The sequence below is a fragment of the Tiliqua scincoides genome, chromosome 1, assembly GCF_035046505.1.
Source record: "Tiliqua scincoides isolate rTilSci1 chromosome 1, rTilSci1.hap2, whole genome shotgun sequence".
Classification (NCBI taxonomy): Eukaryota; Metazoa; Chordata; class Lepidosauria; order Squamata; family Scincidae; genus Tiliqua; species Tiliqua scincoides.
Window position 1 is genome coordinate 252,090,789 of NC_089821.1, and position 21,823 is coordinate 252,112,611.

General features: G+C 43.4%; 1 protein-coding gene across 1 annotated transcript in view; it reads right to left on the minus strand.

The window, feature by feature from the left end:
- TGFB2 (transforming growth factor beta 2) overlaps positions 1–21,823 on the minus strand; it is a 96,876-nt gene that overhangs the window by 6,931 nt on the left and 68,122 nt on the right. The window contains exons 2-4 of the mRNA XM_066611704.1: positions 17,393–17,556; positions 2,205–2,337; positions 1,980–2,090 (exon numbers count right to left, since the gene is read on the minus strand). Coding sequence (XP_066467801.1) covers positions 1,980–2,090; positions 2,205–2,337; positions 17,393–17,556 — 408 coding nt within the window. The remainder of the gene's footprint in view (positions 1–1,979; positions 2,091–2,204; positions 2,338–17,392; positions 17,557–21,823) is intronic.

The following is a 21,823-nucleotide window of genomic DNA, read 5'->3' on the forward strand; positions in this document are numbered from 1 at the left end:
ATGCACTGATTCCCTTCTCCATTTCTGGGTTGTTCAAACCATACTTTGATGTCCAAATTCAAGAAACAATAAGAGCATAATAACATAAGAAGAACCATGCTAGACCAAGCCATAGGCCCATCTAGTCCAGCTTCCTGTATCTCACTGTGGCCCACCAGATGCCTCAAGAGAGCACTCAAGACAACAGGATAACCTTGTGCCACTTTTTCGCATCTGGCATTCAGAGACTGCCTACTTCTAAAACCAGGAGGTTGCATACACTCATCATGGCTTGTAACCTGTGATGGACTTTTCCTCCATAAATCTGTCCAATCCTCTTTTAAATGCACCTAGGCCTTCAGGTGCTATCACCACATCCTGGGCAAGGGGTTTGGTCTAGAGGTAGAGCCCCAGTTAGCCCGAAGATAACATCTGAAGGTTGCCAGTTTGAGGCCACCGGCAGCTCCGTGAATGGCGAGACCTTGAAGCAGCTGACAAGCTCAGCTGAGTTATTCCACCTGCACTTTGGTGTGAGCGAAGAAGTGTCTTGGCTGCCCTTCAAGTGAGAGATGAAGGAGCTACTTCTCAGCCAGCGTGGGAGGCAACTGGGGGGCCAGAAGTGAAACCAGACCGTGAAAGATCCATCTGAAATGTTGTGCGGTTCTTGAAAGATAGAACCTTTCTGTTATTGTAAAAATCCCCTTGGGGGTTTAGAGATAGCCTGCCTATGCGAACCGCCTTGAATAAAGTCAGAGGAGTCATCCGATGACCAGAAAGGCGGTATATAAATACCAGTATTATCATTATTATTATTATCCCGTGGGAAGGAGTTCCACAGAACTCCTATGTTACACTATGAAAAGAAATTTTCTTTTATCTGTTCTAACTCTCCTGCCATTAAGTTTTAGTGGGCGCTCCATGGTTCTGGGGTTGCGTGAGAGGGGGTGGATCCCTCTATCCACCCTATGCATAATTTTGTAAAGTCTCAGGGTCCAATTCCATCCGACTTTCCAGTGCTGGTGCATCTGTGCCAGTGGGGCATGTGCTGCATCCTGCACTGGGGGGTAGTCATGGAAGCCTCCTCAAGGTAAGGAAACATTTATTCCCTTACCTAGGGGCTGCACTGTAGGTGTATCAGTGCTGGAAAGCTGGGTAGGATTAGTCCTTCAATCATATCCCTCCTCAAATGCCTTTAGTTAGCCTATAAGTTTATTTATATATCTTAAACTATGGCTTGAAGTGCTTTGGAGATTAACACTAATTTGGACATCATGACAAACTATGGGTAAAGCAACCTGAAAATGGAGATTGGTGAGCAAGAGGGAAAGGAATGTTCCTAATCCTTCAAACAGCTACTGAGGAATCATCAGAATTGAACCTGTATTTCAGATTGAGATCTTCAGTCTCAATCTAGATGAATTGGTTTTCATACAGTTATATACTCACCCCAAAAATTTATGGTATATCACCTGTTTCACTTGGATAATTACTTATTCAATCAGTTGTAATAGAAGATACTAGAATTGCCACCCATGAACAGAGTTAGACTGGATTTGCTATGTAAATTATCACTCTGAGCTTTTAAAGCATGTTTCTATGACTATCAGCTATGGTGTGAGCATGCACTACAGGTTGGTAATCTTACAGTACGCATCCAAGACCCTTTACAAGACCAATGCAATCACCAGCACTTGTGATATTTAGTAAAGGTGAACTGAATAGGATTCTCACAATGCTGCAGAGGAGATTGTAAAAAATTTGTTTCAGGAAGGAGACCAAGAGTTCTCTTATACACATGTGCACACATTGCTTCCTCAATATTTTACATCAATGCTTTTCAACCAGTGACACTTCATAGACTCTCACTGAGTAACACCACTGGGTAAACACCACTGGGTAAAAAGCACTGTTTTACATCAACTGGGTTTTTACATCTTACATGGACAGTATATGCTCCTCTTATTTAATAAATAACTTTCATGCTTATGCATTGTTATTACCTGCAAATCTTGTTTCTAGCTCTTCACTTTTATTTGGGATGATATAATTACTTGAAGGCACAAACGTACAGCATGGACAATGCAAACTTATCTTAAAGCCAAGATTCCGGTCTGCAAGAAAGAAGCGAAAGGAGAATTATCTTTAGAGCAGATGGAGTCCTGATATGATATAGACTGAAAATGGGCAGGCTTTAAATGATAAGAAGGAAGGGTACTGCTTGTTACCTCTGTGGTGGAGCCATTCATGGACAGCATCAGTTACATCAAAAGAGAGCCATTCACCTTCCACTCTTGTCTTAACTACCTTGCTATCAATGTAACGTTGCATTGGTGATGTTACATCTTTGGTTTTGAGAATCTGCAAGGAAGAAAGAAAACAAGTTCTTGAGATGACTGGCATTCAGACTGTTGCAAAAAGCAGCTAAGTAGCTCAGAGTAGAATGACAACAGTACAGAAACCATAGATCTATAAATGTTGATGCACACAATATACAGTGGTGCCTCGCAAGACGAAATTAATTCGTTCCGCGAGTCGTTTCGTATTGCAAAATTTTCGTCTTGCGAAGCGCGATTTAAAACAAACCAAAACAAAAAAAATGCAAAAAAATTCGTCTTGCGAAGCACGGCCATAGAAAAATTCATCTTGCGAGTCATAAAAAAAAATCACAAAACGCTTTCGTCTTGCGAGTTTTTCGTTGCACGAGGCATTCGTCTTGCGAGGCATCACTGTATAGTCATGAACCATTACAAAAATATTTGCCACTGAAGTGGATACGAATGATGTGCCCGCATGTTTTGCTACTGCAGTAGCGCAAATGGAGCAACATTAAGGAATCTTTTGTAGCCTGTAATTGGTAGATCCAGAAGACTGTAGGTCCTCAGTGGTAAATCAGAATTGACTCCAGGAGATTAGGAAGGAAGGTGCTTGCTATTGGGAAAATAGGGTCTCCCCCCCCCCCACTTCCAGACTGGTAGATACTCCTGGTAACAATGTCCTGTGAGTTAACGTTTGTGGACTGATTTGCAAGGCACAATCAAAGCTTTGAAAAAGGAGAATGTCTAGATGGGGAGATATCTTAACAGTAATGGTCAATTTTAGAAATATTTTATTTATCAAAATATGTGTATCTTGCCTTTTTGTGCCAAGGTACTTCAACATAAACTCCAAAATATAAAATCAATAGGTCAATAAATAGTATGGCAACAATCAAAGTAGGAGAAAAAGACATTTTCAATATGGCAGCTGAGAGGGTCATAGGCGCCTTTTGAAGTAACACAACCTTATCTAGCTGCCAGAAAATCAACAGTGAATGAGTGGGATAAAGTTCTGCCAAGAGTGAGTTCTTGATGCCACCGTGGAAAAGGCACCTTATACCTTAGAGGGCATGGAGGTCTGCAGTAGGTATCTCAAGAAAATCAGACAGAACAGGTGGGGTCATATATGAGAGATGGTCTTTTAGGTCTCCTGGATGCTGGGGTCATAGAGGGCTTTAAAGGTCTAACCCAGCCATTTTCAACTACTGTGCCGTGGCACACTGGTGTGCGTGAGTGGTCCACAGGTGTGCCACAGGAATTTGGGGGAAGGTCATTTATTAATAGGGCCAATGGGAGATGTGAGTCCCCACTGGCAGCATGGTGTGCCTTGTCAATTGTCAAAAGCCTGGTGGTGTGCCTTGACCATTTTAGTGCCTTGTCAGTGTGCCATGAGATGTAAAAGATTGAAAATCACTGGTCTAACCCATGGCTGCAAAGAATTTCTGTTAGCTGGGTTTTTTGCTCATCACACATTGGTTTTCAAGTTGAGCTGAGATCTAAGCTAAAGAGGGAAAAGTCATGATGGGTTGCAGTGAAGTGGGTTAGAGTTTCATGACAATGAGGCACTAGAGCAGTGATTTTCATCCTTTTCCATCTCAGGGCACACTGACAAGGCACTAAAATGGTCAATATTGGGGCTATATTGTAGCTGCATCAGTGCTGGAAAGTTGGGTAGGATTAGGCCCTTAGGCTGTAATCCAATCTTAATCACCAGAAACAAACATCTCCAGCCATAAATCATGCTGTCTGCTTATTCAATACTCTCTTTAGCATGACTTGGCCACTCAGAACAAATGCCAGAGGCCATGTTAGTCTGTTTTGTGAGGCAATCAGGGTGACAGGACATCTCACCTGTCCGAATCATTAGCACCTACCTAATGCTAGTGTGGGGAGAGGCTGTGAATAGGGTCTGCCCAGCCCGAGTGCAATTTTCTACTACATTTCTATGCCACCCTTCCTAAAAAAAATATTCAGTATAAGATTGTTCCAACTGATCTTCAAAATATCTCAGGGTAACAGGTTGGGCTGAGAGACAATGATGAGCCCAACTGGCTGAAAGGTGAGCAGGGGTTCTAATTCAAGTCTGTGCATTATCCCACATTGGCTCTGGAAACAGATACGGTACCCAAAGGCTTGAGTTTTTGGGTTGGCTTCAAAAGTTGCCATAAAGTTTCTAGCTGGCAGAAAGAGTTTTTGGGCTTTTAGGGGGCTGGCACTGCTTGAGAACTGCTGTCTGCTTGCTTCCACATCCCAGTAATACCTGAACAGTTGTAGTTCTTTGAACTCCCAGACTGTTTCCCTCAAAAAAAAAAAATTGGGGCCTGTAAAAAAAAAAGCTTCTCACTGCTCAGGGAAGTATGGAACATTAAACAAACAAACAAAAAAGCTACTATCCTATTCTTCTTGGCCTATTAATAAAGCAGAGTCAAGGACGGTTTTAATAAACATTATTTCCAGGAGTGGGTTCAGAGGTTGGCCAGATCAGGTTGCTGAGGGCCCACCTAGCTGGGTCAACTTTGGAACCATCAGGAGGTGGGTGGGAAACCATGGCAGTCCAGTGCAGGCTTTGCCTCACAGCCCCCACAACCTGTGACTAACACTCATTCTGACGTATCCCTAGGTCATTTCAATTAATAACTTGACAGTCTTGAAAAACAACTATTTAAAGTTTACTGAAATTGGTCTCTTTATATGAACAAATAAGGATTTGATGTACAACCCAAGAAATCCTTTGCATCCCCCCCCAACAGCATACGATATGGATTAGATTTCCCAACCCCTCTCCTCATCCTCTAGATTCTATTAGTTTCTCTTGCATATCATCCCAGGCTAGTGAACTGCAGCAAATTTCTCCTCCTTCCCCCTTAAATACTTTCCAGATCCTTCCCTCTTTATCATTCAGTTTCCTTCTTTCACCCTTTTCTCACAAACCTTCTTCTATTGTTCCAAATGCTCTCTCTCTCTCTCTCTCTCTCTCTCATTAAACTGATTAGCCATAGGCTTAGCGGGTTTAACAGGGGTTTTAAAACCATTTCATCAAGGATAGCTGTACAACCAGCTGTTTGATATGGCTGCATAGAACCTCCATATAGAGGTTGCTGGAGGCAGGAAGGCAAACCACGGAGGAGAGATCTTGCCTCCATGGTCTGGTTGAGGGCTTCCTGGATGGATGGTTGAATCTAATCCAATTTTGGATAAATCCAGTTCAGTCTGTTTGACTGTATGTCCATCTCACACATCTAAGCCAAATTCTACCATCCCATCACACGCCACTGGGACCAAGATGGAGTAAGGCAGGTAACAGGAGACCTGATTTACAATTTCAGACACCCGCCTATAAGTCGACCCCACAGATAAGTCGAGGGCAGGTTTTGAGCCAACAATCATGGAATTTTTCTTATGACCCTCAGATAAGTCAGGGGTTAAACTTAGGGGGGTGTCTGACTATAGTTTTGTCTTATTTTACCCGAAGTCAGATCATGAAAAATAACCTACCACTAATTGTTACCTAAGAACTGTAGTCTCAAATTTATTAAAAACATAGTGAAAGATCATAAGATACATTTTTATTCTTTTTTAAATTCTGGTCTTCACCACCTTTTTGTAAACACTACCACAGTAAGTGCACTATAAACTACATACCAGTAAAACAGTGGTTCCCAACCTGCTATCCACGTACTCCCAGGGACACTCAACAGGACCTTTAGGGGTACTTGAAAAAGAATGGCAGAATGGCAGAAAAAGGCAGGCCATGCTCCAGAATGCCTTGCAAGGCAGGAAGGGAGGTAGCTAGTTGGCTGTGAAAGCCCCACCAATAGCTAGTTTTTGGTCATCAATTCATCTATGAACCAGTGACTGAAAACCAGCACAGTAAAAAAGCTGAAACATAATATGGAAAGTGATCAATCACCCAGAATTTCTCAGCACACTTCTGGTGCAAAGCAGTGCAAAGGTAGAGTCTTCTGATCCTCAAACAGATAAAAAGAGAAAACACTGTGATGCATACATGAAGTCTGAGTTTTCATAGAGAAGAGATGAGGGCTTGTATTATTACAAACATTTTGCTAATATGAAGGGTACAATTTATTATTGCCAAGGGAAATGCAAGTGAAAAAGGTTGGAGATCCATGAATCAAATCCACTTTTAAGGTGGACATGAGGAGAACCATGAATCAAAGACACCTTTAAGGTGTCTGGTGTGTTAAGCCAGAAGCTCTGCATACAACATACAACCCATAACACATAACTGAGAGTGTGCAATTCAATTCACAGCAGAGAGATGAGATATTTGCATCCCTTTTTAATCAGAAGTAGTCCCACTGCTTTCCATGGGTGTTATTCTGAAGTAATGGTGCACTGAATTGTAGCCTGGGAAGGAGGGTCCCATCCTGGTGTTTCAAAAAGCAGGCCTGCTTTGCAAGCATTTGCCAAGCAGAACTAGGCTGCAGCAGAAGGAAGGAGAATAAAAGTTTAACTTTGGCTGGAATGTCCCTGGAAAGTAACTAGCAACTAAAGAGGTGTCTGCCTGAGCTGAGCAACAGCTCAGCTGAGAAAGGAAACTGTTCAGAGTTGAAAGGCTCTGCCCTCTGATTGACCCAGAGATAAGGCGAAGTGATGATTGGAGCTTGATTACTTGGCAAAAATTTCACATACTATACGTGAGTATCTATGGTACATCCTACCTTAATAGCTGCCAAATAGCTGCAGTACCATAGCTGCCAAAGCAGGCTATAGCCAGAATAAAACAAGTACAATCCAAGCATCAGTAAATAAAATACAGTCAAAAATAAAACGGCAATACAGTAAGTCAACACCCTGGCCTACAGCAGTGTCTCAAGCTGCATTCTAAATGAAAAAAATATAGTGTTGAGGCAAGTTTTAGCTCAATAATCCCACAACAGTCCTTCAAGATAAGTCAGCCATGTTCCCATTTCATAGTTGGAGGCTGAGAGAGGCAATAAACTGACCAAGACCACCAATGAGTTCCTACTTAAGCAGAAATCTGAACTATCATCTTTCAGGTTCAAGTCCAACATTTTATCTATAGGATGAAATGGGGCTTTGCAACAGGGTAAAAACAGGATTGCTGTATTTTCTCCCAGGGAGACATCATAAATCAGGACAACATTGAAAGGGGAAGGTGAGGCTCACTTCTGAACACAGGGGCAGGTGGATCAAAAGAAAATAGAAGAAATAGGCCCCCACCCCCCTGCAATGTTATTTATCTCCCAAGATATTATAATCAAGGTATGGTTAAAAAAAATGCTCTCGGTTACACTTGTAAAGCATAGAAGCAAAAAGACTCAGGCTATAGTTCATATATATATTTGACTGCAGAAGACAATGAACCACTACCAATCTGCCTGTTGACAGATTTTTTCCAGAAGCGTCCTTTACCCTTAGCTTCCCTCACAATAACAACCTCATGCCATCTGAGTGAACATGCTCCATCATTCTCCATCACTGCTATCATCAACAAAGGTGATGCCAGCTTCATTAGATTGCTTGACCATCAGATTGTTCTGGCCCCTGGGGGAAGTGCATTTGGCAATCCCTTTGTTAAGGTAAGCAAAGACAGAAAACCCCCAGGAATGCCCTGCTAAGCTCAGCACGATTCATCCACACATATGGGTGCTGTTCTAAACTGTAAGCCTGCTCCTCAGTTCCTTTTGCTACATGCTCATTAAGAAATGTCTGACCTGACTGCTTTGGTGCCCCAAGGTAAGTTTCTTCATATCCCCATGTGACACATCAAATCACTCTTACCGCCCCTGCTTTTAATGATTGGAAGTAGAGGCTGGGGAGTTGCTTATCTGTTAAATAACACCATCCATTGCCAATGTAGAACCTGAGCTCCTAAACTAGTAGTTGGCAACCTTCAGTCTCAAAAGACTATGGTATTGCGCTCTGAATGGTGGTTTTGAAACAGCGTCTAGTGTGGCTGAAAAGGCTGATTCGGGAGTGACAATCCCTTCCACACTGGGAGCAAGTGCAGTCTGTCCCTGGTCTGTCTCCCTGGCTATGGGCCTTCCTTCTTTGCCTCTTTGCCTCAGTCTGTTGGCCAAGTGTCTCTTCAAACTGGGAAAGGCCATGTTGCACAGCCTGCCTCCAAGCAGGCCGCTCAGAGGCCAGGGTTTCCCACCTGTTGAGGTCCACTATTAAGGCCTTCAGATGCCTCTTGCAGATGTCCTTGTATTGCAGCTGTGGTCTACCTGTAGGGCGCTTTCCTTGCACGAGTTCTCCATAGAAGAGATCTTTTGGGATCTGGCCATCATCCATTCTCACGACATGACCGAGCCAATGCAGGCATCTCTGTTTCAGCAGTGCATACATGCTAGGGATTCCAGCTCGTTCCAGGACTGTGTTGTTTGGAACTTTATCCTGCCAGGTGATGTCGAGGATGCGTCGGAGGCAGCGCATGTGGAATGCTTTCAGTTTCCTCTCCTGTTGTGAGCGAAGAGTCCATGACTCGCTGCAGTACAGAAGTATACTCAGGACCCAAGCTCTGTAGACCTGGATCTTGGTATGTTCCGTCAGCTTCTTGTTGGACCAGACTCTCTTTGTGAGTCTGGAAAACGTGGTAGCTGCTTTACTGATGCATTTGTTTAGCTCGGTATCAAGAGAAAGAATGTTGGAGATCATTGAGCCAAGGTACACAAAGTCATGGACAACCTCCAGTTCATGTGCAGAGATTGTAATGCAGGGAGGTGAGTCCATATCCTGAACCATGACCTGTGTTTTCTTAAGGCTGATCGTCAGTCCAGAATCTTGGCAGGCCTTGCTAAAACGATCCATCAGCTGCTGGAGATCTTTGGCAGAGTGGGTAGTGACAGCTGCATTGTCGGCAAAGAGGAAATCACGCAGACATTTCAGCTGGACTTCGGACTTTGCTCTCAGTCTGGAGAGGTTGAAGAGCTTTCCGTCTGATCTGGTCCGGAGATAGATGCCTTCTGTTGCAGTTCCAAAGGCATGCTTCAGCAGGACAGCAAAGAAAATCCCAAACAACGTTGGCACAAGAACACAGCCCTGCTTCACTCTGCTTCGGATGTCAAAGGGGTCTGATGTGGAGCCATCAAAGACAACAGTGCCCTTCATGTCCTTGTGGAAAGATCTGATGATGCTGAGGAGCCTGGGTGGACATCCGATCTTGGGGAGAATCTTGAAGAGGCCGTCCCTGCTGACCAGGTCGAAAGCCTTCGTGAGATCTATGAAGGCTATAAAGAGTGGCTGTCGCTGTTCCCTGCATTTCTCCTGCAGTTGTCTAAGGGAGAATACCATATCAGTGGTGGACCTGTTGGCTCGGAATCTGCACTGCGATTCTGGATAGACGTTCTCTGCAAGTACCTGGAGCCTCAATGGTGCAACTCGGGCAAACAGCTTTCCTACAACGCTAAGGAGAGAGATGCCGCGGTAGTTGTTGCAGTCACCCATGTCGCCTTTGTTCCTGTACAGCATGATGATGTTTGCATCCCTCATGTCTTGAGGTACTCCACCTTCTCTCCAGCAGAGACAGAGGATTTCATGCAGCTCAGTGACGATGATCTCTTTGCAGCACTTTAGGACTTCAGCAGGGATGCTGAGCAGTGATCCTACACTAAGATCTACACGAACTAACACCAATCCTCTCATCAGAAAAGATTCTACACATTTAAATTTCCCAAGCTTTGACATACTTATCCTTCTCTTGGAATGGGGCTAAAATGCAATGGTTCCATTCATGCATTACAAGCAGAAAGTCCCAGGTTCAATCGCTGGCATCCTCAGGGGTAGGATATACCCCTGTCTGAGACCCCCAGAATTGCTGCCAATCAGTGTAGGCAATGCTGAAGTAGAGGGACCCGACTCAGTACAAAGCAGCTTCCTAAAAGCTGCAGAAGGAGATGAAGATCTCAAAGTAACATTATAAAAAATATATGCAAATAGACTAATGATATCTTGTACAGACATAATCTGTTCTGGAATAATAATCCCTGGACCAATCTCACTACTTGTTCAGCATAGTGAAATCTATATTTGACCTGGCTAATATGAGTGGATTAGTAAAAATCAGTTTATGGATTGGCACAGTCCCTGGTTGGTCTGCCTAGCACCCAAGCTCCCTCCATCTGGAAGGGCTTGTGTGTTGAGCTCTGACATCAACCCATCATGTGTGTCTGTTTCTTTCTTACTGGAAAGTTATGCATATTGTCAGTTATTTGTTGAAAAGCTTTCCCATTACATCATGATTCACAGCAGTGAATCAAGGCGCTCTTGTCAGCAACAAAGGTCTACCTGCCAAACATCCCAGGTCATACAGCTAGACTTGTGCAATGCTTTGTGACTGTACAGGAAAAGGGCCCTGAAGTTACAGAAGCCAACAGAGGTCTTTGCTTTGGCCTTTACGAGCTTTGGATCTGGCAACAAGTGAGAGCAGAATGTGGTCCTTATAAACTATTGTACGAGGTACAGCATTCTTGCCAAAATACAAAGGTACACATGACTTGCCAAATGTTTTCAAGCCTATAGTCCTGTGATCCACTTCCTGAGAAATTGCCAAGCACATTCATCATGCAAGATTGCAAATAAGGAGGACATCCTCCACACAGAGCCCAAACCAAGCTATGGCTGGACTGGGTATCACACAGCTGCAAAGGATGCCATTAACTCAGTCACAATAGCCTCTTCTCTTTTCTGCATTCATGTGTAATAACTATAAAGCCTGTGTTTACATGCCATTTGCATCCAAATGCTTCTAACCCTCATGGTTGTGTGGAAAAGTTTTTAAATGATCTGATGATCTGCGTCAATGCTGTCGGGGTTCTCAGTGCCCCTGCATGGTCATCCTTTCTTCCCTTGGCTCTGTTATTTTTATTCCATTGTAAACTCCCCAGGTTAGCCATTATCCATCATGCATCATGCTCCAGAACCTGTTATTTTCAAGACTTTCTAGTACATAGGAATACAAAACTACTTTCCTGCATGGTCACAGGAGCAAGAAAAACCCCCTCTTCAAATAGCAATATCCCATCTCTGCAAAACACAAAAAATGCTCACAAATGACTTTCAACTATTACAATCAGACTATATCTTGCAAACTGAGTAAAGATGTTTATTACTCTAATAAACTGAAGAAACAGATGACTTGCTCCTGGCAGGATTGGTCCCATGCGTTCATTATGTTGAATGTTACAGGAAGCTGCTGAAGGAATGTGGCCCTAGTTACTCTCGGGGAATGGTTCGACACTTATTTTCATGACTTGGCCTGAATCTGGCCTGACCCACACATGCAGCAGAAAGAGGTGCTAGAATTATGAGACTACGACTTACGTACATAGGTGATACCCCAATATTTTTAAAAACACACAGAAAAACTGCAAATTAAGAAAACACACAAATCCCAGCACACAGGTTCTAACCAGCCTGATCTTTGCAGTGTTTGTTTTGTACTCACAGTCTTTTCTGCAGGTGAGTCTCCTATCTAGAATAGGACTGGGTCCTTTCTGTCACCCCAGAATCCCACTACCTTGCCCTGTCACATTCTACTGCACAGCTAGACCAAGGTCCAATAGGCCAGCATTACAGAACTTTGAGCGTGGAAATCCACTGTGCTCCAAGTCCTCTTCCTAAACAAGTTGTCTTATTTCAGCAGGTGTATCACTTTCAGTGAACACGCACAACTGTAACTCTAAATGTTGTGGATCACACACATAATCCCAAATCATACCAGTGGACAGGAGAGCAGAAATATCCCTTAAACTTCTTGCAGGGTTGCCACTAAAATTTTATTTTTCATTTCCTTGACTTTCCCTGACCAGCATTTGTCAATTTCCCTGACCACCATTCAAATATAACCACAAGTAAAAAAATGAATAGGTCCTATTGCATTAATGCAAGGCTTAATGAAAATGTTCCACTCTACAACTACACAAGTCTGAACTTGCAAAAATATTTGTCAAAAGTAGGGTATTTAATATCAGCTTCTTTCAACATTAACTGCAGCAACATCTGTTTTGCAATTGCACCAAAAATTACACCAAAATACAAACATAATGCAATGGATTTAATTTTCAAGTTCTTCTGATGTAATGGTCCTTTGTGCATGAGACTCCACAGCTCTAAGTTCCATATTACTTAGTTCAAAGGTTTTGTAGCACACTTTACAATAACCTTTGCATATGTCTCCAGCAACTGATGATAGCCATGAAACGAAGTCAGGATAAAGTTTGAAATCCAGCCACTGCATATTAAAAACTGTTCTCTTGGAAGCCATCTTCAAAATGTGGTTTCAGATACAGCTGTACACGGAACCACCTGCCTGACACCAAGATGTTAGCAGATTTGTTTTCTGGCAAGTGTGAACTTTCCAAAGCTGGGAACGTTTCACTTTCACTTTCTGATTCCAGAAAGTGTAATGAGCAGATCAGCAGCAAGAAAGGAGGTGAAGTTTCTGCAATCTAGAGAAGCAGACTATCCTCATTTGCAACCTTTATGCATGGGAGAAGTCTGGAAAGTGGGTGAGAGAGCTGGTTCTCTGTAAACTCCAGCACAAAAAAGCAATAACATTTGCAAAATTTACTTTGCATGGTGCAGAGTAGTGAAATCCAACAGCAGCAAAACTCACTTGCAACGCTGTGCTGGGTTTAGCAGGAGAGAAGACGTTCATTGCATACACAAGTATGACCCAAATACATGCTTATCTTTATATGTAAGTTAAATGCAGTACTAGCAGGTAGGGATGAAATCAGTTAGGTGTTTAAATTTTGTATATTGCTAAATGTTTAAACTAGCCTTGCTTTGCAAATGCTGCAGGCAGACCTTGGAAATCATGCAGGGACAGAGTTCAACAAAGACATTAGGCTGGTTGCTGGGGATGGAGCTGAGTAAAAGGTGGAGCTGGGAAAGGGCATCATAAAGTTTTACTTGTATTTCGCTACTTCTCTATTCCAGTTGCCACAAGAACAGATCATGCTCTTGCAGCAGCAGGTCAAAATTCCAATGCTTGACTATATTTTTAGCACAATTTCCCTGACTTCAGACCAATTTCCCCGACTTTCCCTGACCAATTTCCATTTGCCTGACTTTCCAGAAAGTGGCAACCCTGTCTTGCTTCTTCATCTCCTTGCTTGTAATCTAATGTGCCCTTTGGGGTCTGAACTGCTGCTGGGAGCTCACTGTGGCTCAACATTTTCCACCTTTCCTATATCATACGGTGCATTCTTTCTTTCCAGCAGCCTATCGGGGTACCTAAGCGTGCTAAAGCCTTAGATAACAGTAGTAATAAAACCAGAATTTCAGCTTCATTCTTCATTATGTTTTATGATGTGTTACCAAAACATGGCACTGTTTCTATAGGAAGTCACTTGAACATGTTATTGTTTTAATCGTCTGTAGCTAATATACTACCACAAAAACAATATCACCACAGCTGCTTCAAACAAGAGACAGGGTTTTTGTGCGACTCCACTTTTCGCTCGCCCTGCTTTGCCAGGGAGCCTATTGCTCTTCGGAATGCCTATTCATAAAATGAAAAATAGGGGCAGAGGGTTTATTTCTGAATACCGCAGCACCTTAATAAAATAAAGATGTGATGAAGTCTACCAAAGTGCCGCTGAGCAGCCAGGTTCAAAGGCATTCCCACAACATCCCAACTTTTATCTGATCAGATTCCAATAAATCCTGCATTTGGCACGAATCTTTAAAAACATAGCAAGAGACCATTGGTGGATGCTTGAGCCTGTTTGTTTAATCATTTTATTCTCCTTCCCCCCTTTCAAAGTACTTTTATCCATATTACCTGAAGTTTTGTCTTTTGTTAGAATGTGTGTTAGGAGATCTCTTAATGTTGCTCCCCTTTTGTGGGAAGATGCGGGTGAGCCTAACAGAATAACAGCAAAAAAAAGTCCTCTTAATAAGTTCCAGAGTTCAGAGGTTTATCTGTTAACACGGGACACAGAGGAAATCTGTGTCCTTTCATGACAAGGTTGTGGACCTTGGAGGGTGGGACTATATCTTATGGCTGACGCAAGACTAACAACAAAAGCCTTGCGTTTCTCCACCTCTCTTCTCCCTTGGTGATGGGACATGATGTTATAAAACTACAAGTTTCCATTCCCTCTCCACTAGACTGGCTGATACAGACCAATGATGGCATCTTGCCTTTACTATCCTAATAAAGGAGGATAGGAGTAGTAACTCAGGGTTGCTGTTTTCAGGGGCAACTAAGCATTAGTTATAATGTTTAGTCCTGATCAGACAGCATCTATATAAGCGATTTGTAACTCTACGGGATTGCCCAAGGCTAATTCATGTATCCTCTTTTATAGATTCTTTTTCATCCCAGGCATAATTGTTTTCTCAAAAACACCACCATAAAGATGAGCACCTTAAAGGCTAAGCAATTTATTTTAGCACAAGCTTTTGTGGATTGTAGTTACTTCATCAAATGCATGAAGAGGAAATTAATTGTATTTATTGTAGTTCAAAACAGAAAAAGTAAATAATCAACTTAGCATAAACCCAATGTACCACGCAACTACAAATGGAATCTTGCAGAGATGGGCAGCCCAATCCTAAAGGGGGCGCTGTTGCCAAGTACAGCGGCACAAAATTGGCTACTGCTGCACCCTGTGGCCCTGCAGCAGCCGCTGGAGGTCTCCTCGGGGGAAGACTTTCATCTCCTTCCCCCCTGGGAAAACCCCAAGCCATGCAATGGGGTTCCTCAAGACTGTGCCAGGTATATTGCCGGCACAGATTTGAGAGATTCTGTGTTGGGCCAGAAGGTTTGACATGGAGTTCAGGATCTGCCAGAGCTCTGCTCTGCTGCCCTTCCCACCTCGGTTCCTCCCCCCACCCTGCCCCCCACCCCATTCTACCCACTCCCTGCCTCCCTTGAGCTCTTAAAAGCTCAGGATTGGGCTCTAAATTGGGATTAGGATCCACAAAAGAGCTCACATGTCACCGCTTTGCTTCTCATCTCCCAATCAAATCAAGTTGACAAAAAAAGTTCAGAAGTGGCCAAAGACATTTTGGTGCTTGAGGCAGAAAACAGAAATTGAATTCCCCCCCCCCCCGCACTGCTGGTAAATATAACAAATAATGGTAGCGCAAAATCTGCATCATAATCTGGGTTACTTTCCCTTACACAATGACTGGCCCTGCCACAAATGGAAAATAGGCTCTAAAACGCCTATGTTGTGTGAATTAGCCACAAGGCAAATGAAGATCTGCATTAATGTTTTATCTGAGGGTAAAAAGGATGCTGGATTGGGCTGGATTTTTATTATTTTTAAATATTTATTTTCAGGAAATTACCCCAAATAAAGAAAAAAAGGCATAATCTAAAGCAGTGGTTCTCAATCTGGTGGATCGTGACTCATGGTAGCTGCTTTAAATGTGCCTGCACATGGATACTGCTGCACATAAGCAGTAAGCTATGCGTAGAGCTCACCAAATAGAACCTCCGGTCTTCAGTTCACTACTGCAAACCATCCTGCCTGTAGATATGTCATGGTGGTGCTTGGAGGCTCTGGGCTATCCTCACATGTAGCAGTAGCCACGAAGCGGTTATTTACTCTTGATGTCTACCACCACTAGGTCTGGCACAGAAGACTGTGAAACTCAAGCACCCAAACACTTGTTCCTTCACAGATACTTGCTCTTTACCTCCAGATGTTTGCAATGCCCACAGTGATAGGGGACTGGCAGTGGAGAATGCATACCCTTAGTTTCCGTTCTTCTTTGGGGAAAGCCATCATCATTCCACCAGTTTCAGACTAGTTGAAAGTTGTAGTGTACGTGTGCCATTAGGCTGCACTCCAATTCATTCTTACATATAAGTAACCCCCACTGAGCCTAGCATGATTCGTTTCTAAGTAAACACGTGTAGGACATGAACACATGAGAGGAATATGAGATATAAATCAGAGAGGAATATGAGATATCATGTACATTTTTCAAGAGACTAAGGGCCCAGTCCTATCTAATTTTCCAGTGCCGGTGCAGCCGTGGTAATGGGGCATGCGGCATGCGCTGCATCATTTGGTGGGCTGACAGTCACAGAGGTCTCCTCAAGGTAAGGAAACATTTGTTCCCTTACCTCAGGGCTGCAGTGTGGCTGCATTGATGCTGGAAAGTTGGATAGGATTGTGCTCTAAGTCTGCAATCCTATCCACACTTTCTTGGGAGTGTGCTGCATGGTTCCTTTCATACATGAAGTTTAAACTGGATCTGTTTGAAATCAACTCATAACATGGTTATAAAATCCATCATGTGTTGGTTGAGATGGAACATTAAATTTTTCTTTCAAATTCTTACCTGCATTAACTAGATCATACGTGGCACAAAGAGTTCAAGAAAGGCTCAAGTGTATTTCTGAATGTATCACTGGCGTACCTAGGGGGGCAAACGGGGCAAATGCCCCTCCTGTGCTTCGGAGGGCGTCTCTCCTTGGCGCAGGGGAAGCCTCCCGGCCCGGGTCCTCCTGCGCTTCGGAGGGCGTCTCTCCAAGGCACAGGGAAAGCAGCATGTGCCCCCTCTGACTTCAGAGGAGACGCGTGCCGCTTCCAGGCCCCCACGGAGCCTGCCATGCGGCTTACAAGTGGCACGGAGGTCTCCACTGCAGCGGTCTGGGGCTGCTAGAAGCAGCCCCAGACCGCTGCCATGGAGACCCCCGTGGCGCGGAAGGCCCTCGGCTGCCTCCTCCGTTCCCCCTTGTTTTCAAAGGGGGAACGGAAGAGGCAGCTTCACAGAAGTAATTGCGGTGACATCACCACAATTACTTCCAGGTCAGGTGTGCAGAGGAAGGGCGGAGAAGGGGGGCGAAACGGGGTGTGGGGGGGGCGGAATCTTGGGGGTTGCCCCGGGTGCAGGGACCCCCAGAAACGCCACTGGAATATATATCAAGACCAATCAACATCTATCCAAAGAATCTATCCTATTCTAGCCAAAGAATCCTGGGCATCGTAGTTTTGTGGTGGCAATTTTATTTTTGATTCCTAGATCTCAGAACTACAATTCCCAGAGTTCCAACAGAAGAGAATATATATTAAACTAGTTTATGTAATGAAGATATGCCCCAACTGTCACAAATGAAAAAGGCATTAGAGAGCAACAAACTTTACCTGATACAGTTCTATCCTTTGTTCCGATACTGAAGCCTTTGGATTCTGCAAGCGAAAGACTCGAAACTCTGCCTTCACGAGGTTGGAAGCATTTTTTTCAAACATTGAGACATCAAACATCACTCTTCTAAAATAGGGGATGTAAGGGGGTGGTGGGATGACATCTGCAAGAAGTTAGTATAATAGTTTAGAATTATAAATATATTGTTCTTTCACAGACCACAACATAAGGCAGCCTCAAGAAACAGCAACAGAAATGTCTGCAGGATGATTCAGCTTCCAGTGTCCAATTTTGATATCATTAACAATTTGACCAGATAAACAAACACATGTGTTTGATTAGAGAAACAGCAGATTAATAGCGATCAGCAAACCGTTTACAACTCTCTTTCAGGGCATGCATTTAACCCTGTTCTTTGAAAGCATGGTGGAAAATCCTGGATGATTATAAAACTGGAACAAACTCATGACAGTTGATGTTTCAAAAATGACTCCAGCCTTGCATACGCTCATCACGGTTGCCAAGAAAATTGAATTTAATGGCAAGCGGTTTGCCCTGTGCGGCTTTAAAAAAAAAAAGTGGAATACAAATATCTCAACTCTTGACAATGTATTTTGTCTTTTCAATATTTTGATTGTCTTGAACCTCAAGAAAGAGGAAAAGCACCAAGCTTGCAAAACAAATCGAGGATTTTACATAGAGCAGTTGAGAAAAAAAACAAAAAAAGACAAAGACAGGAATCAATTACTGTACATTTATTTGTATACAATAAGGAAACCACTTCTACACAGTCACTGACAGGGATTGGAGCAGTACATAAGTTCAATTTTTATCTATCCAATTGTGCTTAGGTATTCATTGGTAACTTCAAAAGGATCCTCAGTATGCTTTAATGTTAAAATGCTCCTCCCATTCTAGTGTAAGTAACGATTAAAGGCCAAACTAGATGTTAGCTTATAGCATTTCCTCAATGCCCCTGTTCAAACAGGAAAGGCAGGCACAGTCCAGATTGGAGAAAGGAAAGAGGAAGGAGTACTTAATTCCTTCCCACCTCAATACTTTCCCATTCCAAGTCACTCCTTCCCCAGTTGTCAGCGTTCAACAACATTACAAACGTAAACAAACACAAATTTGGATCTCTGCAGGAGGAAGAACTGTTTTATCAAGGACTTCTCTGAAAACTTACTACAGTCATTGTAGAACATGTAGAGAAGGGAACACGATTCAGAAAATCAGTCTAGAAAATGGTTGTCAACATATGATCGAGTGAAAAAAAGACCACATTTCTGTTCAGGAGCTCTGAGTCTCTCTCTACAGGCATCCAAAACTGTACTTATTGAAAATCACCCATATTAAAAACACTGTTTGAGAATTGGGTGCGAGAAATATTAAGATGCTGATGAACACATTGCGGTTTCCCACAATTGTTCCTATTCATAACAATTAGCCATTTAGTTATTTGATTTTTTTCTGTAAACCGCTTTGTGAACTTTTAGTTGAAAAGCAGTATATAAATACTGTTAATAATAAGTTCCTGAATGTTCAATGCTCACTGCTTTTTAGGCCTGGGTAAGCAGTTTGGGGATTTGGTGGAATGACCTACTGAGATGGAATCCACCTTCATGCTCCTCAGGACTGCTGCAGACAAGACCAAAAATGGTTTATATATTGAAATGTGCTTCAGTGATGATTTTAATGTCACATCTCCCCTTTCAGTCTCTAAACAAAGGAACCTGCCCTTGGTAAGCACAACTTCCTCTGAGCTCAGTCTCAAAGGCTGACCTAAACAAAGAGAAAAAATGGAAACCCACAGAAAAACACCAATGCAAAGCACACAACCATGCCCTTTGGCAGATCCCATTTACTTCAGCTGGGCTGGTACAGAACATCTTGGTGGATTACACCATGTGGGCTAGGCTGTCTCCTTCTTGCTTTAAATGGCTCCCCAGAAACCACCTTGCATCATGATAGGGCCACTGTCTCTCCCAATGTTCAGACTGTATCTCCCAAGGGCCTGCCTGGTTTTTTTTAAATTTCTCTCACATCACAATCCTATCCTTGCACTGTGAACCATCATAAAAGTGTCACAAAGCACTTTTACACTGACTCGTGAACAAGCACCGCTGGTAGGAAGGTCTGCACCAGCCCTGCATTCAGAGTCCCTGCTGCCAGCGCAAGCAGGTGAGGTGCTGAGCAGTGCATGAGTGTGGGGAGGTGGTAGGAAGGCGATGTTATTGGGTGGGGGCAGAATGGGGGCGGATCAGGCTCAGGAGGGGGCAGGATCTGTGGAAGCCTCCTCCTCCATATCCTATCCTAACTCCCCTCCCAGGCTTCCTGGTGTTACACTGGGCTAAATAGCTGGTGCGGATCCGAGAATCTCCACAGGGCAGGCAGGGATAAATATCCCCTAACCCCAAGTCGACCTCTAGCCTCCTCCTAATCTGCGCTGTATCCAGCAACCTGCACCAGTCAAGCAACCTGGCTGCAACAGCACAGGTTAAAATTGGGCTAACATATGCTAAAGCACCATATACGTTGACTATATAGCCACCGGGTTGTTTCAGAGGAAAATAAGAGACAGCAGGGCCTTCTCCATCAGCTTGATTAGAAGGACCACCAGCTATCTGGATCCTCCCTTCCATCAGTAGCTGTTCCACCTGTAACATTCTCAGAAGCATGATGCATTTGCTTATCTTTTATATTCCCTCTCCCTTTCCTCTGGCATTGTATCATTTTTTCATTATCTATTACGGGGGGGGGGCAAACTTTTTGGCAGGAGGGCCACATCATCTCTCTGACACTGTGTCAGGGGCTGGGGCAAAAAAGAGTTTATTTACATTTCAAATTTGAGCAAATTTACAAAAATGAATATGTTAGAGATGGAACTTATATGAATGAATGAAAGTCTTGCAGTAGGTCATGGCCTATAAAAGGCCTTGCACAAAGCAAGGCCGGCCTTTCCTTCGCTGCCACTGCTGCATCACAGATGTGAAACAACAAGCAGTGGAGGGACCCCTTGTCTCACAGCTCACACAAGAGGTCGAACAGTTGGCCGTCACACTGAGAGCAGTTGTGTTGGACCAGTGTGAGCTCCAGCAAGTCTCTGGAGGGCCAGAGCTCATTGGAGACTGTGGACTCCCAGTGGGCCGGACTGGGAGTCCTCAAGGGCCGCAAGTGGCCCCAGGGCCGGGGTTTGGGCACTCCTGATCTATTAGATGCTAAGTTATTGTTTTGGACTGCAAAAAAGTGAGATAAAAATAGCAAATAAATAACAAATATTATAGATAAAATACACACACACACCCCACATATTCTCATTCCTCTCTCCTTTATAAACCCTTCCAATCACAACATCTAAGTTTTGATCACAAGCACTCCTGATGCGAGTCTCATCCATTTCAACTGCAGGTCCAGCTTTCTTGCTAGAGAGCAGAAACATCAAACATTCTTTGATGGGTCATCCTAAGTGAGTGGAAGTAATTCAATATGTTTCCTGTTGTTTGGAGACATAAACAACTTTTATTTTCTCATTTATAAAGATCATCCAGTCTGAGTTTACTATTTTGTGCTCTCTCTCTCTCTCTCTCTCATACACACACACATACACCCCATGGAAAAGCTGAGAGTTCCCGTCTAATCCTTCCAACAAAAGTGGGTAATAAATGTTCTGAAGATTTATTTTTATTTCTTTTTGTGTTTGTTAAACTTTGAAGGGCTTCCCCCTTTCTCAGAACGTCTCCTTTCCTGGTGCTTTGCCCATCCTTAATTACAGCAGCCACAAGCCACAGAGGTCCCAGTGCTGTTTCCCTTCCCTTTTATGACTGAATCACATGAATGGTCCTGTACGAGGCTTTGATGCAGTAAATGCAAATATTTATAAGAGTCACTTGATTGTGATTAAAAGTGGTTGCAATGCTTTCTTTGGTCTGGCTGGCTTCCCTAGACCTCTGCCTAGTAGGACTGTTTAAGTTGTTTAAGTTTCCGCTGATAACAAAAGTGGATTTTGAAAAAACACAAGCCAGCCACTTCTGTATGGTACTAGGTGAAATAGCTCCTTTCCACCCTCTGATTAGAGCTTACTCCCTCATACACATAAAGGGCTTCCATCTAGAACCGTCTCCTCCTTAAAAAACAATGACATGTGATAACCAACACTGTGAGCACGGAAAGTGACATTAAAAGGAAAAAGTTATTATGCTGTCACTGCATGTCTTTCCAGTAGGATCCTCTCCTTGCTGCTAGGCATGCAAGGGTCACAACCCTGCTTCCCTTGTTCAGGGGAGGCCACATCAAGAAATGAGAAGTGTTTGCGGCACAGCTGGATGCCCCAAACTAGCTGCTAATTACCAACACTCATCCCCTTGTGACCCTGATGTGAGTACAGGGGAATGGCTCATAAAATGGCTGATGAGGTTCAATGAAAGCAAGTG